This window comes from Excalfactoria chinensis, chromosome 1 (assembly GCF_039878825.1).
Source record: "Excalfactoria chinensis isolate bCotChi1 chromosome 1, bCotChi1.hap2, whole genome shotgun sequence".
Lineage (NCBI taxonomy): Eukaryota > Metazoa > Chordata > Aves > Galliformes > Phasianidae > Excalfactoria > Excalfactoria chinensis.
The window spans coordinates 1,104,186-1,120,637 of record NC_092825.1 but is presented as its reverse complement, the minus strand read 5'-3'; the positions used below and the strand labels follow the sequence as shown (position 1 = coordinate 1,120,637).

Here is a 16,452-nt window from a genome sequence, read left to right as displayed (position 1 = left end):
ACTGGATGTTGTTAGATGTAAGAAAATTTCCATCCATGGTAAAGAGCTTTTCACATCTGCAATTTCCACCCTGGAAGTAGTCCATGTCTCCCTTTGAAGTCTGCTCAGCCCCAGACATGCAGGTGAGACTCAGAACAGGAGAAAAAGTTTTTATTGCCCTCTAAAAAAAAAAAATGGAATAAAATCCCTTCTTGCAATGCTGCCTCTGCTGTAGTTATTACTTCATAGAGAGAAGTCACTGCTTTGCCAAGGGAGGCTTCTGTAGCCCTAATGAGCTGTCAGCATTTGTTTGGGGACTTTGCTAAACTGTCTGTGAGTAACCAGAGTTTTCAGCCCTCTTTGACTGCTCCATGATGAGAGGATGGATTTCCAGGGATGGGATTTAGGGACCTGGAGGTTGTTTGCAAAGCAGGCCGTTAAAGACTTGAGTGCGGGTGAAATGATGCTCATGGACAGATCTTTACTCCCCATGTGTCTGTGGCAGCAGACGCTTCCCTCTTCTTTTGCAGTAGTAATATTCACCTTTAGGATTAATTGCTGATGGCCATTACTGCCTGAAGAAGGGTGCTGTCAGAGAAAGGTGCTGGGGAAACAAAGCAGAGCTCTCCTCTGCTGCCAACCTCAGCAAAGTGATGGAGAAATTTAAGCAGTTTCAGGCTGGTTCCCTAAGTCAAGGTGAGCCTTGGTAGATGAAGGAAGGCTTCCCTTACCACTGCGAGCATCTCACTCAGATGGCATGTTTTAAAGCCTCTTTTCTCCTGCAGATGAATGAATCTCCAGACTGGGTACTGACTCCAGGAACTGTGTGTCCTCTTCCCAAGGGAAAAGAAAATGTATGCCCAGATCCTTGCCCTGGCAGTGGTTGTGGCACATTACAGAGCCATGGCGGCTCATGAAGGTATGTGATAAGCGGGGTAAATGTGACAGCTGGGGGTGGTGATGAGACACATCCAGGAGAAAAAAACATTTTCCAAACGACTGTTTTTGCTAATGTGATTATGGGGTGCAGCTGTAGTGCTGCTGCCTTTGACTTCTGCATTAGGGTTCTTCTTTTTGTTTGGGAGTGGCTGGCCAACAGTGATATCTGAAAGCTGGTACAAGCCACCAACCAGTGGACATGAAGCAGAGGACCTCAAGGTAGCCTTGAAACCTCCTGCTGCTCTTTAGAGTTAAGACTGATCACCTCAATCTAGCTGTAGATGTCCCTGTTCATTGCAGAGGAGTTGGACTAGATAGTCCCTTCCAACTCAAGTAATTCTATGATAACATTGTCTTACCTCCTCTCTGGCTCCATGTTGCCTGTGCAAACCCACAGAGTATTTGATGAGGAATAACCAGTTCTGAAAGACAGGAGCCAAAAGGATCCTGGAGAAGAGCTTCAAACACTTACAGCATAATTAAGCCCATATCTCTGTAACTTCAGGGTCCTGTGAGAAAGGAGGGCTCCTTGCAAGCTCCCAGGAGTGCTGTGGGGCTGAGTACAAAACAGTGGGTCCCTTCCTCTTTGAATCCTTCTGCAGGAACAAGTCCACAGGTTCTGAAAGCGTAAATTCATCTGGAGTAAATTCAGTGAATTCAACAAGGAGTTAATGGAAGCTTTGGCATCAAAGACAAAATTAACTTGATTAAGTTCCTGTCCGTCAATTAAGCCAATATACTCAAGTATAATGCTATTTAATTTGAAGCTGGGAACAGTGCAATAAATCAGTGTTTACAGATGTCTCTGGCAAACCTGTGATTGATGAAACGTGGTAATTTTGGAGGTGCATGGAAAATTTCAAATAAAATCATATTCCCTGGTGATTAATATAGCTGTCTGCGTTGGTATTTTCTCCTAAAGGTACCCATCCAAATATGCTTAACGTAACATGTTTCCAGTGACAGCTTCAGATATACTTGATCCAAGTAGTGAATGCAATTGGGTTTCATTGCCAAGCCAGCTCCCTCAGGCTGAGTATCTCACGGAATGGGCTCTGGTTGCCCCGTTGTCTTTCTCCTCATTATCCCTGAATGCAAACAAGAGTGGGAGCATTGTGTAGGACCAGTAAGGCTCCCATGGACAAGTCATGGTGGATGGTGGATTCTCTCTGGGGTTTTGGGATGTAGAGGCAGATAGCCTTCCAATATCAACGGCATTCTGGGCAAGATTTCCAGATTGGTTAAAAAGATGCAGCTCTCTGTGTGTGGAACCCCAAAAGGTGGGTGATTCTGGGAGAGACCTTGGAAAGTGTTCTCAGTCTTGTTCAACATTTGTTGGGGTTTTTCTTATGATAACACAGATAATGGATAGCTTGGAAAGCCAAGGATTGGCACTGCTTTCCCTCAGAGTCTTCTGGAATAGAAGGGACATCAAGGTCCAGGCTTTAGGAGAGGGCTTGATCCAAAAATAAACTTATGGTGATCTGCTGTTAATGGCTGAGATGCCTTTAGGACAAAGCTGACATCTCAGCTGAAAGGCACTTATGGAGAAAGGAAAGGAGATCTTAAAAAAGATCTCTGGAAAGGAAAATTGGAATAATCGTCTGCCATTTTTGTCAGGGGAAAGTGCTTTGTATTTCCAGCTGGGTAAGTTAAACCAAAAAGAGACGGTCATTATTTTTTTTCTGTAGTAAACAGAATTGTTAAGCTGTAAAGAGCTCAGAATCAGGAGGCACAAAGAAAAATGAAGAAATGAAAAAACCCTGGGCAACAAAGAGCTGTGGACAGCTATCTGTTTGCAGCCAGCAAATGATGCTCTTTTACTGCTGTGTGGCCAAAGGAATTGATTGAGGACAGGTAGAAATGAAGGAGAGCACAAAACCTGCTTCTTTTTAATCTCTATGGGGAAACCTGCTCTTAGGATTAGGGTAAGACTCGGGTAAATTACAGAGGATGAGCTAAAATGGGCGTTCTGTAGTGAGAGAGCGAGAAAAGCCCACCTAGCACTTCTCCCCAGCAAATACTTCAATCTGGGTGAGTGTGGGTTGGGTCCCCAGTTGAAAGTCAAGGCAGTGGTTGGATGCAGTCCTATAGTAATAATATAATATAATAAATAATAATAAAGTCCCAGGCTCTCCGCATACAAGCCTAGAAGACCTGGTTCTTTTAGGTGGACCTACAGGTGCATTGGATGACTTACAGCGGTCTCTGGGGAGCCTGATGACAAGATGAACAAGGTCTCTCTCTCTTAGCAGTAACATTTCAGGTGTTCACATGAAGGGTTTCTTTCCTGGATGCCTCACTGCATGGTCTGAGATCATAGAATTTCCCCTAGTTGGAAGGGACGCATAAGGAACATGGAGCCCAACTCATGAGATGGGCCTTTCCTTCCCTTCTTCTCCTTCAGTGTGCAGGACAGCAGAGGTGGCCGATGTCCTGTTCCTCGTGGGGCATTCCCAGGGTGCAGGGAGAGAGAGCTCCCAACTGCTCAAGGACTTCATCAGCAGCGTGGCCCGCTCCTTTGAGAATGTAGTGATGGGCAAAGGAGGCATCCGGCTGGCAGTGGCACTCTATGGAGAGAAACCAAGGTGGGTCAGTGCATCCTCTATCACCAGCACATGAGTTTCTATAGCCCTACTGTTGTACATGGGGACAGTTTTTGCTACGAAACTATTTCTCTTCATTAAAGAGCTCTTGCTACTTGGTTGAACCACTGCAAGAACAAAGCAAGAGTTCAACCCCTAACAATATCACCAGATTACAGAGGCATTTGGCCATGGGGAACTCTTCCTGGGTAGGGAGAGTGAAACTTAACGTAGCCACAAGAAACTCCCTGCTCTCCAATCTTAGATACTGTTTTAAGACAGAAGGCTCTGAAGTTCCCCTGACCATTGTAAAGAGTATTCTGACTACCTACAAGCCTTGTGTAACCATAAAAGTGTCAACATCGTTGGTCATTACCATTAATGATGCATTCTTGCTGCAATAACATTTTCTTGCCCTTTATTCACGCATACTCCCTCATTTCTCACTGCCAGGATGAGCATTGAACTGACAGATTATGTGACCATCGAAGAAATACTGGTGGCAATTCAGGAGATTTCAATCAAAGGCAGCAGCTTGAAAGTGGGGTCTGCCCTGGCATTTGCAGCTCACGCCATGTCTCACCCAGCCACACTGCGAGAGGATGCGGCAAAGGTAAAAAGTCTTCTGCTACCATTGCTCTGATGTAACACTCAGTAGGGATCAGACTTCTGACGTTTCACCCACAGGCATGAATGAGTCAGTTGGGTTGTACTCATCCCATCTGTTGTTGTTTTTGGCTTTTGAGGTTCCTCACTTAAGAGCTCGTTCAGCTTCATGTCTGAGATAGAAAGAGAGGCAAGTCCAGATTTTTAAAGGACTCTCTCAAGCATCTCTGTGTTCTCCTTCCTTCCTAACCTATGTGGTCTAAATCTTAACCAAGACGTGGGATGTTAGTTTGGAAATCCCACAGCTGACTCTTCAAACTCCTCACATTGTGCTCATTCATTCTCTAGCTCTGATTCCAATTCTTGTAGGTAGTTGTTTTGATCACGAGTGGGAAATCCAGTGACTTGTTTGAAGACAAAGCCCAAGTCCTGCAGGATGCAGGAGTGACTGTGTTTGCTGTGGGTATGTATAGACCATCGAATCATAGAATTGTTTGAGTTGGAAGGAACCTTTAAAGATCCTCCAGTCCAGCTCCCCTATGATGAACAGAGATATTTACAGCCAGATTATAGACATGCTAAGCTACCAAATACAGTGTGCACAAACAATATACACACCAGGGAAGGCTGCAGATGCAAAACAGCACCCACCTCCAAACACTCCATCCATTGCCTGGCACAGCCACTAGCAACCACTGCATGAACAGGAAAATCACATCTGTGCTGTGCTTGGATATTTTCTGTTGTTGTCATTGATTATTCAGTAGATATCTGTGGTTTTGCATCTGTCAGAACGACTTGCAAATTCAGGGCGAGTTCAATAAGTAGTTCCATGAAAGTCAAAATGTTTTGATGTGGTATTTTCAAAAGTGAAATGTTGGGTTTTCTTTTTACTTTCGAAGGTTTCTCATAGTAGGATTTAGAGACTGACTTTAGCTACGTTAAATTGTCCATCGGAGCAATTCCATGGGCAAGGAAAAATTTTAGCCTCTTTCCAAGAGCCAAATACGGACACATATTACAAGTCAAACCCTTCTCTTTACCAGGCAGTTTGCGGAGAAAAAAAGAGTTGGTGGTGTTTTGTTATGAAGAGCAGCTAGGTTAATTTGGACCAATTCAAGCACATTATGGTTGATTTCTTTCTTTTTTTTTTTTTTTTTTTTTTTAATTCAGCCACTGGAAAACCCAAAAATTTTCACACAGCCTCCTCAAAGTCTCTTTGTCTGATTGTCTGTCAAAAGGGCAGAAATGCCTCTGTATTTAATGGGGAGAATGAGGGCAGATCCTACCCTCCTCCCTTTCACTGTCCACTCAAAGCATCCCATTAATGGCCAGGTCCCCTTAGGCAGCCTTTAATATGCCTCTGAAAACAAACCTGGCTTCTCTTCCCTTCTGCAAGAGGCCACACCTGCTCCACCACCCCCCACTCAGATTTTGGCTCCATTCCATTCCAGTACATTTGTCCCATTCATTCTTCAAAGACTTTTACTTATGCTTGACCTACTCCGCTGCAAGTCTCTGGGGTCCTCCTCCTTTCTCTCTTTTTTTTTCCTTCCTATAGGAATTAAAGATGCTGACAAGCATGAACTGAACAAAATAGCTTCGGAACCCACAGCAGAGCATGTGATTTACGTTGGTGACTTTCACCTGCTCCACAGTGCAGCCCCAAAACTCTCACGAAGGCTCTGTTTCACTGCCTCAGAGCCCCCACGGCCCATCAAACAACCTGTGCAAGGTTTGTTGGGGTTCTTCTTTTATCCTGCCTCAAACAGCCAACCACACTGTGGGGATGGGTCTCCCATATTCTCATTCATTTCAAGGGAATTCTATGGGATGGCTGACCCTGGAGGAGCAACCAGCTCAATGGAGTATCTGTTGCTCAGGAGCAGTGGTCCTATGTATTTTGCTTGTGTCTGCATTACCACGGTTAGCCTCAGGTTGGATATTAAGAAAAATTGCATCTCCAAAATGATGGTAATGCATTGGAACAGGCTGCCCAAGGAGATGGTGGAGTCATTGTCTCTGGAGGCATTCAAGAAACATGGAGATGTGGCACTGAAAGCATGGTTTAATGGATGTGGTGGTGATGAGCTGATGGTTGAATCGGATGATCTAAGTGGTCTTTTCAACCTTAATGATTCTGTGATACTGGATGCTGAAGTTCTTACTGTCTTCTTTAACTATGGAATAGCAACATTTTGGGGCAGCAGTTTTGCACCTTGGAATTTTCATGATGGGCTTAAAAAAGCTTAAAGCAGAGCTTGGAAGAACTTTATGGATAAAGTTCAACACCAAATTCTTTCTCTGCATTGAATATGGTGACTCCCCCAGTTAAAGACCTTCACACATCTAACACCAGTGCCATTGTGGTCCAAACAAAAGACCCCTCTTATCTTCTTTTGCAGCTGAGAAGATCATTGGCCCCCGGGATCTGCGTGTCAGTGAGCACAGCCACAACTCAATGAGGTTCACATGGATGCCAGCCACAGGGAGGGTGATGGGGTACCGTGTCCACGTACATCCCTTGTTGCCTTCAGGACAACCAGTTTTGGAGGATCAGCAGCAGGTAGAGTTGCTTTCCCACCTTGTAGAGCCCCAGTTGTTCTCATGGTGTTAGATATTAATCCTCTCCTGAGGCTGTTGATGGCACAACCCAGCTGGGAGATGGCACCATGTCACTCAGCCGTCCATGTCGTAGCTGAGTGAATCCCAATGAATTGCTGAAACTGCTTGTTTGAAGTGAAGGTCTATAAGGGAGAACATCAAATTTGCAGATGTGTCAATTGTTTGTGCATGATGGCATTACTACTGCAGTGAGATGGGTTTTATGATGGAGTGAGGCAGGGAAGGAAGAAAGGAAGGAGGACATGACACAAGTTGTCACCAACTCTGTTGGGATCGATAAGAACAAGTCAATGGGAACCACTCCTTTCTTTCCTTACCTCTGTGACATGACCTCTCAAATAAGACCATAGCAGCTCCTATTCCTCTCACTGCCATCCTTAAATCTTGGCAAGATTTCTGCATGTTTTTATTTTGCTATATCTTTGTGAGAAGGATGATGTTGTGTACCAGCTCACCCTGGGACAACTTGGTCACTGAACAAAGCAGGACTGAAGGATAGAAAATGTATGCCTGAAAGCTTTCATTTCTAATAATAGAACAAACCTATGAAAGCATAAAATATTAAAGTTAAGATTATTAATTGTATTAATTATTCAGATTGCATTTAACAAGAATGATCATCCTTGACTGCTTCAGAATCTCATAAGAACATTGCAAAAACACAGAAGTTATGTTTATTTCTTTCGCCCTCAGGCTATGTTGAAATTTCCCTATATGAGCTTCAAGAAACTCTCTTTGTCAAAAATAGTGGGTTTTCCTCCATTTTCTTTAAGGTGGGGTTTGGGGAACACCCTCACCATCATGAATGTCCTTGTTTTCATGGAGTTTCTACCCCATGGCATCCAGCTTTGGCACTATCCTGTGTCAGTGACATGTCCCTTGAGAGCCTGAGTGTCATTCAAGGATTGCAGTGCACCGATCCTGCTCATGGAAGCACCTTGCAATAGAGGAGAAGCTTTGTGCTTCTAACCTGCTGTCGATGTGGGAATCTTCTGCCCTCACAGAGGTGTAATGATATCCCTTGTCCGCCTGTGCGACAGATGTTGGTGGATGGTGACAAATGCACTGTGCTGGTGACTGATCTGAAACCCAACACCAAGTACGTCTTCACAGTGAGAGCCATCTACACAGATACCCTCGGGGAGTCAGCAGCTGTCAAAGGGAAAACCAGTGAGTGCCTCTTGTGAAACCATCTCGTCTTCTTCTTCATGTGGGCACAGGAAAAGAAACAACCTCAGAGCCATACATCCAAGGCATGAGGAATACAGGAGTAAGAGAAACATCTAAAGAAATGTCCCTGGTGTGGAGTGAAGCACTATGAGCAGAGGCAGAGTATCCCAACCATGTACCATGTGTACAGCCCACTAGATAGCTCATATCATCTGATGTAATGTGGAATTTAATAAGTCAGTTACTGGGGTTCAATTACTGTGACTCCTAATGTATATGGGATGAAAGAAGCTTCTGAAGACTCTGCGTTTAGAAACATGAGCTTTATGGAGAGGTGTATGTTCTAAATATCTTGGTTTGGAAACAGATGGTCCAAAAACTTTGGGTTGGCATTGTGTACCACTTAGAATTTCACTTCACTTAAGGGGAAAACCAAGGGAGCAAGATCATGGCCTTTAGGAAATTAGGACCCTTAAGACCCCCTGAGTAGTGATCTCTGTCCCATGGAATGATCTGGATTACAGTCTGCCATGCTACATTCCTTTGCTGTCATATTGCTGGCTGTAACGATGAGGTTCTTGGAAACTCAGTAATTAAATTCCCCCTTGGTCAAGCCCTGGAATGCAAGACATCAGGTCAGAAGTGATGAATAGAGCAAGTTTTGACCCAAAAGTCTCTCCACTACTTTCAGAAGCTGTAAAGGCTAAGGGAGTACAGTGGTTGTACTTCTCCCTCTGTTTTGCATGAAGAACCAAGTCTGCTTTGCCCAAGGGGTTTTGAAAAGAATGTATCCTTTTTCCTTTTCTTTTACTTCTTCTCCCTATCCCCACAGCGTCTAAATTGTTTGTCTTCTTGAAGGAAGATCTCTGACAGGATGAATAAATAAAGAGCCTCAATAAGGTTGACTCATATGTACTTGCCACAAATAAGATGGAATGACTCTATGGGTTGAAATAAAGTCATTTGATCTCTTCCCTTATTATCCCCAGCGTGAAGGCAGAGGCAGAAGCTATAAATCTGCCTGCCATGGCTGGCTGGATCAAAATGGGCTCCTCCTCTTTGTAAGAGTCGCATCCATAGGCACAAGTAACATTTGATTCATGTGCTCTTTCTCAGTCTGCCTGAAACCAATGCAGAGTTGTCTCTGCTCAGGAGACAATGCCCTTTGGGTAGATGCTTCACAGCTTCCAACACCATTCAAAGAGGAAGCCCCCAGGCACTCTGTCATGGGGTTTTTACACTCATTTTTCAAGTGGACAAGGGTGTGATCAAGGGGAAAGTTTACTTTTGAGGATATGGCTGACAGAATAGGGAGAAATGTTGCTGCTCACTCTTATATCTCTTTGCCTTTGAAGTCAAAAGCTTTTCCAGGTGTCTTTGATGTGGCTCTCTATTAAAGCATTGTTCCATCCATTTTTGTACCCCCATAGCACCAGTGCCTCCAGTCATTAATTTCCGTGTGATTGAAGAAGGGCTTTTTAGCTTGAAGGTTGCTTGGACTCCTCCCCTGGGCAAACTGGAAGGCTACAAAGTCTACATCCCCGGAGGTGAGTTTGGTTTCCTTGGAGCTTGCTTTGAAATGAGTAGTGACCTGAGGGAAGGAAAGTGCCTTTTCATCCAAGAAAAGAGTGGTATCACTCCCGAATGAAGCCAAATTAGCTTCTTCCAGACAGTGTAGTTCCTCTAGAATGGAGGTCAAGAATCTTTTGAAGGAAGAGATGGGTAGATGGGTACATTAGGTAGAGCTCTACCACCCTGGATATTTTTCATACTCAAGTGCCTCCTTTGGTGTGGATGTGGGATGAGTTCAAGCCTTCTGGTATATCCAACACTCACCTCTGTGTGATTTGCAGGGCTGGGGACAGCACAGATGCATCAAGACTTAACTACAGACTTGAGGCTTAGCAAAATTTCATAGGTCAAGGCACGCTCTTTGCTATGTCTTGGGTACATTACAATGGGATGTAGACTTTAGGCACTGGGAAGGCTTCACCATCACTCTTGTCCTTGTTTTTTCAGCCAACAGGCCTGGAATGACCTACGAGCGGGTTCTGCAGGGTGATGTCTCCTCCCACGTGCTGGATAACTTGCAGGAGGATAGAGAGTACAGCATCAGCATTTATGCAGTGTATCCCCAGGGTCCAAGCCAGCCCGTGACTGCCTTGGGGAGAACATGTAAGAGGTTTGACTCCTTGACTCCTTCTTGCCTTGAGCAGTGCATTCACACCCTTTGCTGTTGATAAGCACCCACTGTTGGGCATGGCATGTGTGCATCAAAAGAGCATTGCTCAACAGGTCCTTCTTAAATCCATGCTCGAGTCATGCTCTTCCCTCATCATGTGTATGGATGTGGCCACCCTCAACCACCACCATACTGGTCAGGAAGAAAGGAGGGAGATCTGTTATGTGACCGTGCTGCAGAAAGCAAGCAATCTTGGTGCCTGTGAATGATCAGTCCTGAAAAGCACTGGCCACAGGTTTGGGTTTTCTCATCACTATTTTCACGCAATGGTTTCATCCTTCCAGGCAAAGCCAGAACCCTTGGAAATCCCTGTCCTTTTGGGAGACAACAGTACAAGTAGGGCAGCCAACAAAGTCCTCTGGTGGTCAGTATGCACTTTGAAATATTTGTTCCCTGTCCTTCTAGTGAAGCTCCTGCCTGTGAAGAGCATCTTGCTGCAGAATGAGACCACTGATACACTACAGGCTCGCTGGAGCTCTGTCCGAGGAGCAACAGGCTACAGGCTCACCTGGACATCAACAGGTAGAAGCATGGGAATGTGATGCAGGAATTGGTGGTCAGGGAGGTGGGGAGGCACTGGAAGCACTGACAAGTTTTCTGCTGAGCATGCAGCAGCAATCTGTAAAGGCTAGCTGTAGATGTCCCCGTTCATTGTAGGGCAGTTGGACTAGATGAGCTTTAAAGGTCCCTTCCAACTCAAATGATTCCACAACCCAGGTTTTTTGGGTCTGGTGCACCAAGATCTGACTTAATCTGCCAGCATCCCATAATTCACCCTCTTTCTCAGACAGACTTTAGTGTTTGAAGATAGATCTGTGTTCACAGCTGGAGCCTCTTCATGCCCTGATCCCAATCATTGTTTCATTGCTGGTGTGGGGGAGCAGGAGTTAGAAATTCAGGCTTGATGGCATATTTTGGCCTTGAGAGATGGATGATTCTGTGGTTCAAAGATGAGATGGGTGTCGGGACGCCTGGACTCCATCACAAGCTTTGTAAAAAAAAACAGCTTTCCTTCCTATGGCTTATGAAAGAAGAAGAGATCTCTCCCTGGGGAGGGGAGGATTAGTTGGAGAACAGCTCTAAGATAATCAGAAGGGAAAAATCTTTCCAGGGAAGGCATAACACTGTTTGTATTGCTTTGTAAAGAATGGTTCTCTGAAAAAGAAACCCAAGCACACCCCCAAATCTCAGCTGCTTATCCAGTCTTTGATTAATATGCCAGAGAGAAACAGAGCACACTCAGCCTTCCACCTCTTCTCAAGGGGAATGAGCAAGATGTGATTAGCCAAAGTGTGACCGCATCGGTTCTGTGCTGCATTTATCGTATCTGAGCAACTCTTTCACTCAAATACCAGCCCACCCCAATTCCAGGAGTGATAAAAATCCCACCATCACCACTGTTCTCCTCCCACACTCCATCCCATCCCAGGGTCATGCACTACAGTGGCGCTGGGATCAACGCGGTCCATCCCCGTTCAGCCATCCCAGATGCTGGAGGATTTTGATTTTATTTCTTTGACAGAGAATAGACAAACGAACCCTTGATACCGTCCACGGTGTGTGGGTTGGGAAAGGGGGATGGGGATCAGGATGCTGGTGGAAGCAGAAAATGGGGACATGGCACCCTCCAGTGACTAAACTGGAAATGGCATCCCCCGCTCACCCCTCCTCATTCCCATCGTGTTGCCCACAACTCTGCTTCTCCGAACACGAGCTGCGACCTGCAGGGATTAGGTATTAACTCTTCTGTGTTCATACCTCCCTCTAGAGCGATGCTGAGAAGTCCTGCTGAGAGGATTCTAGTCTGTTGCAAGGATACAGAAATCATATTAACGTAGAGAAAATGTATTTTGTGGTATTAGTTGTCTCCCTTGTCCAGCAGGATAGAAAGGATGGCTCCAGCACAGAGTCACCCAGGGCTGGACAGAGTGTGGACCCTGTTAGAGGACTGCTCTGTGCCCTATATACATTAAATTGGAACAGGCTGCTTAGGGAGGTGTTGGAGTCCCTTGAGTTGTTCAAGAAAAGGGTAGAGGTGGCATTGAGGGCCATGGCTTAGTGGACATGGTGAGGTTGAGCATGCAGTTGGACTTGATGATCTGAGTCATTTTTTTCCATCTTTAATGTCCGTAAGGTCTTTCTGTTGTTCTCTGACATGAAAAGCACTAAACCACCTTGACCTGTTGTTTAATGCTGGGCGATGTGGGTTATTTCCACCCATATTTCCATCCATCATCTCCTCAACAAAGTCTTGTGCTTATTGTGCCCTGTCCCTACTGTCCTTGGTTTGAGGACCTCATGGGCACAGGTGCAAGCTAGGAAGACAAATACCATTCCATCTCATGCAACCATGTCATCCTCAAGCGACCGTTCATAGAATCCCAGCTGGGTGGTCCTCCTTGGCCTGACCCATTCATCAACCATCATTTCCATTTGCAGATGGCAGCATCCAGGATGTGAACCTCAGCAGTACCTACAACTACTACATGATCCAGGGGTTGCAGCCTGGCACAGAATACACTGTCACCATCAACCCCATCTTTGGAGATGTTGAAGGGCCGGTGGTGAGCAGAAAAGCAACCACAGGTGGGTGCCACACAGTAGGGCAGGGGGGGAAGCCCAAGAGGACATAGATTGGGGTGAGACTGTGATGGCAGCACCAAACTGGTGTCATTTGTGGTCACCATCTTGCCTATTCTCTGATGTAAAGTGCAGTTGTGGAGATGTGACACCTGAGGACATCATTTAGTGGGTGTGGTGGCAATGGGTTGATGGTTGGGCTTGATGATCTTAGAGGTCTTTTCCAACTTCAGTGATTCTATTCTATTCAATTCTACTCTAATAATAGCTTTTTTGGGGGTGCTCTTTGGCTCAGTGGAAGGACAGGGGTTTAATTAGAAGTTATGGGGTCCTTGAACTGAACATGCAAATCTTTCTTGCAGTAGCTTCAAGTACTGTGCAGATGCTGAATGTGAGTGAGATATCCACCAATGATGCTCTGGTCTCTTGGGACTCAGTTGCTGGGGCCACTGGGTACCGAGTGGCTTGGGGTCCTACACCAGGTAAGATCCCACTGTACTCCAGCCTGAATCACCCATACCTCCTCCTCTAGCACAGGAGATAAGGCTTTGGGAACCTCAGGAATGATGGACATAGGAACAAGTCCAGCTCATTAATTGTCCTGAGCTACTTCAGGTTATGAGATGAAACCAGAAATTATTCCAGCACCTGTCTTGCAGTGGTGGCAGATAGGGTCTCTGCAACCTGACCCCATCCCAGCTGATATCCCAGTGGGTACAAGGGTTCTACACCACCTTGCCTGGTCCTTGGAGATGAGCTGAGTCACATCAGCAGTACAAGGGCTCTGCAACTCCCTAGTGAGCTGGGGGGAGGGAGAGAACACATGGGTGCATCCAGTGCCCCACATATTATTAGTTGGGGCCTTGGGTATGAGAGCTGGTTCAGTTCTTTTGGATCCTCTTGGTGAGTTTGGTTGCTTTGGTCATTCAAATTCCTTAATAAACAATCAAGGGAAAATTCTCTCATTCCAACAAACTCAGGTGTCCTACAACACATCTTCAGCTGAGTCAAAGACGGGGAAAACATGGCGCCTGTCCTAGTAGACAACAGAGCTACACCCCGAATTCCAGTCTTTATCCTCTTCTATTTCTTTTTTCTCTCATTTGCAAAGAATTCTTTGGGAAAGACCGACCTCGGCAGCTGGCCCTCAACAAGTCAATCACAAGCTACCAGCTCCGCAACCTGGCCCATGACACCGAGTACGTGATTTCCCTCTATGTGCTCTTTGGCTCAGTGGAAGGACCAGGGATCACAACCTCAGCAAGGACATGTGAGTATGGGCAGTGTGTTCAGGTAACTACCATAGCACGCATCCCTTGGGTGGATGGTTCAACTTGGTGTTCACCTACTGAGGGGAGGCTCCAGATTTTTCATAGGAGAGGTTGAAAGGTAGAGGAAGAGGACTAGAATCTAGTATGGAGGTAATGGCCTGAGCATTGTGTTGAAAGGTTGACATAGGCAAACACTCATATTCAGCACCCATGGGAGCTCCGGGTGAATGTTTTGATCCTGAAGATAAGATCCCATAACTGCCTGAATCCCCATGCTGCCTCTTTTGGGTTCACAGAGTTGCTCCTACCTGAATCTAGAACAAAGGAAACACCTTGGTGCTAAGGGCCATAGGATGTACATGCAAGACCTTAGAGTGTTCAGACCAGTCTCCTTCCAAACGAGAACAATGAGGCACCAGGGATAAGACAAGATGGCACTTTTAAACATTCTCCAATTTTTGCTATACTACATTGCCAACGTGGAACCATTTGGGGCATCAATAAGGACACTGTCTAATGCCAACTTAATCTTGCAGCTCCTCTTGGATACATCTCCAATTTCAAGGTGACATCCTACACCAGCTCAAGCCTGTCTCTGGCATGGAGCGCCATGTTGGCTGCCACCAAATTCAAAGTCACCTGGAGACCTGTGGGAGCCAGCAATGGTGAGCAGAAAAAAGGTGCACATACTTCTTCCTGTCAAAGATCCATGTGGCCATGGCCATGGAAGATTCCTTTCCAAAGTCCTGATCCACTGCCTGGAGCAGGAAAGAGATCTCACTGCTCAGAAACATAGTCTTCATCCAGCACCCATTGCTGATAGATCTTTCCCTCTTTGTGTTTATGCTCTTTTATGAAGTTCATCCCCCAGAGCTCTTGAATTGCAACAAGGAAAGGCTGTTTCCTTTGGAGAGGATGCCACCAGCCTCACTGACGAGCTACAAAAATCATTCCTTCTTTTACAGAAAAACAGGTGGCCAAGACTCAATACTTGGGCAGTAGGTTGTTGGCTCACCGGATTGATGACCTGCTGCCTGACACCCTGTATAAAGTCAGCATTAGGGCTGTCTTCAGCAAGACTGAGGGGCCAGAGGTGACTCTGACTTACCGCACAGGTATGTCCTTATGAAACAGCCTCCTGTGTTGGGACACTGGGGCTGGATTCATGGAGTTTTGCTTCTTTCAGTGTGTTTTTCACATGAGCTTATCAGAACCCATAGTGTTTGAATGTGCCTCTGAATGATCCCTTGTTCCTGTCCTCATGTCCCTTGTGTTCTTGTGCAAACAGAGTTTGTTGTTGCAATAAAAGATATGGATGAGGTCCCTCAGTTTAACTGCACAGTGTTCTGTTTCATGGATTCTTTAGGAAATACAGCCTGGTATCTCTGGATAGAGTCACAGAATCTATGAGGTTGGAAAGGAGTTGGGAGTGGACAGAGCCAGGAAAACTGACCCAAAGTGGCCCTTATTTCTTTCTTATTAAATTGCCCTTAGTGCATAAATTCTTACACTTTTCTATTTTGCAGCATCTCTTGCAGATTCCAGCCCCATCCACACCATCCAAGATCTGAGGATTACCAACACAGCTGTAAATAGTTTGAAGCTGTCTTGGAGAAGGATTCCAGGGGCAACTCATTATAAGATATCCTGGGTGCCACTCAGCGGTAAGCATCCTGCTCCCTTAGGTGCAGTGTGAGGACAAAGAAGAGAGATCACCAGAAAACAGAAACAACTCAGTCCTTTTCCTACAGATATCAGGGTGGATGGGGGCTATAATATCTCCAGGGACAGGCTGAAGGCCTGAAACCTGGCCAAGTTTTTGTCTATAATCTAGAGATCAGTTGAATTTAGATGTAGTTGGATTTGAGAAATCAGGGAAGGGATTTCCCTACCAGCACTCTATGTGGTTTCTATTCTAACCAGAGGAATTCTATGGTTCTATTCAGAGGGTCATTAGTTTGGGTAGTATGGGTAGGTTGTAGTTGGACTCGATGATCTTTAAGGTCTTTTCCAACCTGAGCAATTCTATGCCAGGCCAGGGAGGAAAATGGCTGTAATAATAATTGGTAACAGCAATCATTGTGCTCTTTCTATGTAGTATCATGGATTTATTTGTTTGTTTGTTTGTTTTTTTATCTGTTTTGTGCTGTTACTACAATTGTGGCTAGGTGGCTTGGGAACCTCACAGTTAGTTGGAGCCGAGATCAACTCATTCACCATCCCCAAGCTGAAGGAGAGCACCACCTACACCATTGGCGTGTCTGCAGTGATTGGAGGACAGGAGGGAAACCCCACAGTCCTCACAGCCAAAACTTGTGAGTGTGGACACCAGCAGGTGGGGGAATAAATATCACCAGAGCAGTGCCAGGGATTGTGATGGGAGATGGGATTGGGCAAGGAGAAATATCACTGGGCAACATCGATGGGAAATATCTTCAACATTCTCAGCAGGTAA

At 45.5% G+C, this 16,452-nt stretch overlaps 1 protein-coding gene across 1 annotated transcript in view; it reads left to right on the top strand.

The window, feature by feature from the left end:
- The first annotated feature begins 831 nt into the window (after positions 1 to 831).
- Positions 832 to 16,452, top strand: part of LOC140261716 (uncharacterized) — an 82,040-nt gene continuing 66,419 nt past the window's right edge. The window contains exons 1-17 of the mRNA XM_072355470.1: positions 832 to 898; positions 3,326 to 3,506; positions 3,957 to 4,116; positions 4,479 to 4,572; positions 5,671 to 5,844; positions 6,515 to 6,675; positions 7,775 to 7,904; positions 9,335 to 9,451; positions 9,924 to 10,079; positions 10,552 to 10,668; positions 12,586 to 12,732; positions 13,089 to 13,208; positions 13,838 to 13,996; positions 14,534 to 14,662; positions 14,963 to 15,112; positions 15,524 to 15,661; positions 16,166 to 16,312. Coding sequence (XP_072211571.1) covers positions 832 to 898; positions 3,326 to 3,506; positions 3,957 to 4,116; positions 4,479 to 4,572; positions 5,671 to 5,844; positions 6,515 to 6,675; positions 7,775 to 7,904; positions 9,335 to 9,451; positions 9,924 to 10,079; positions 10,552 to 10,668; positions 12,586 to 12,732; positions 13,089 to 13,208; positions 13,838 to 13,996; positions 14,534 to 14,662; positions 14,963 to 15,112; positions 15,524 to 15,661; positions 16,166 to 16,312 — 2,347 coding nt within the window. The remainder of the gene's footprint in view (positions 899 to 3,325; positions 3,507 to 3,956; positions 4,117 to 4,478; positions 4,573 to 5,670; positions 5,845 to 6,514; positions 6,676 to 7,774; positions 7,905 to 9,334; positions 9,452 to 9,923; positions 10,080 to 10,551; positions 10,669 to 12,585; positions 12,733 to 13,088; positions 13,209 to 13,837; positions 13,997 to 14,533; positions 14,663 to 14,962; positions 15,113 to 15,523; positions 15,662 to 16,165; positions 16,313 to 16,452) is intronic.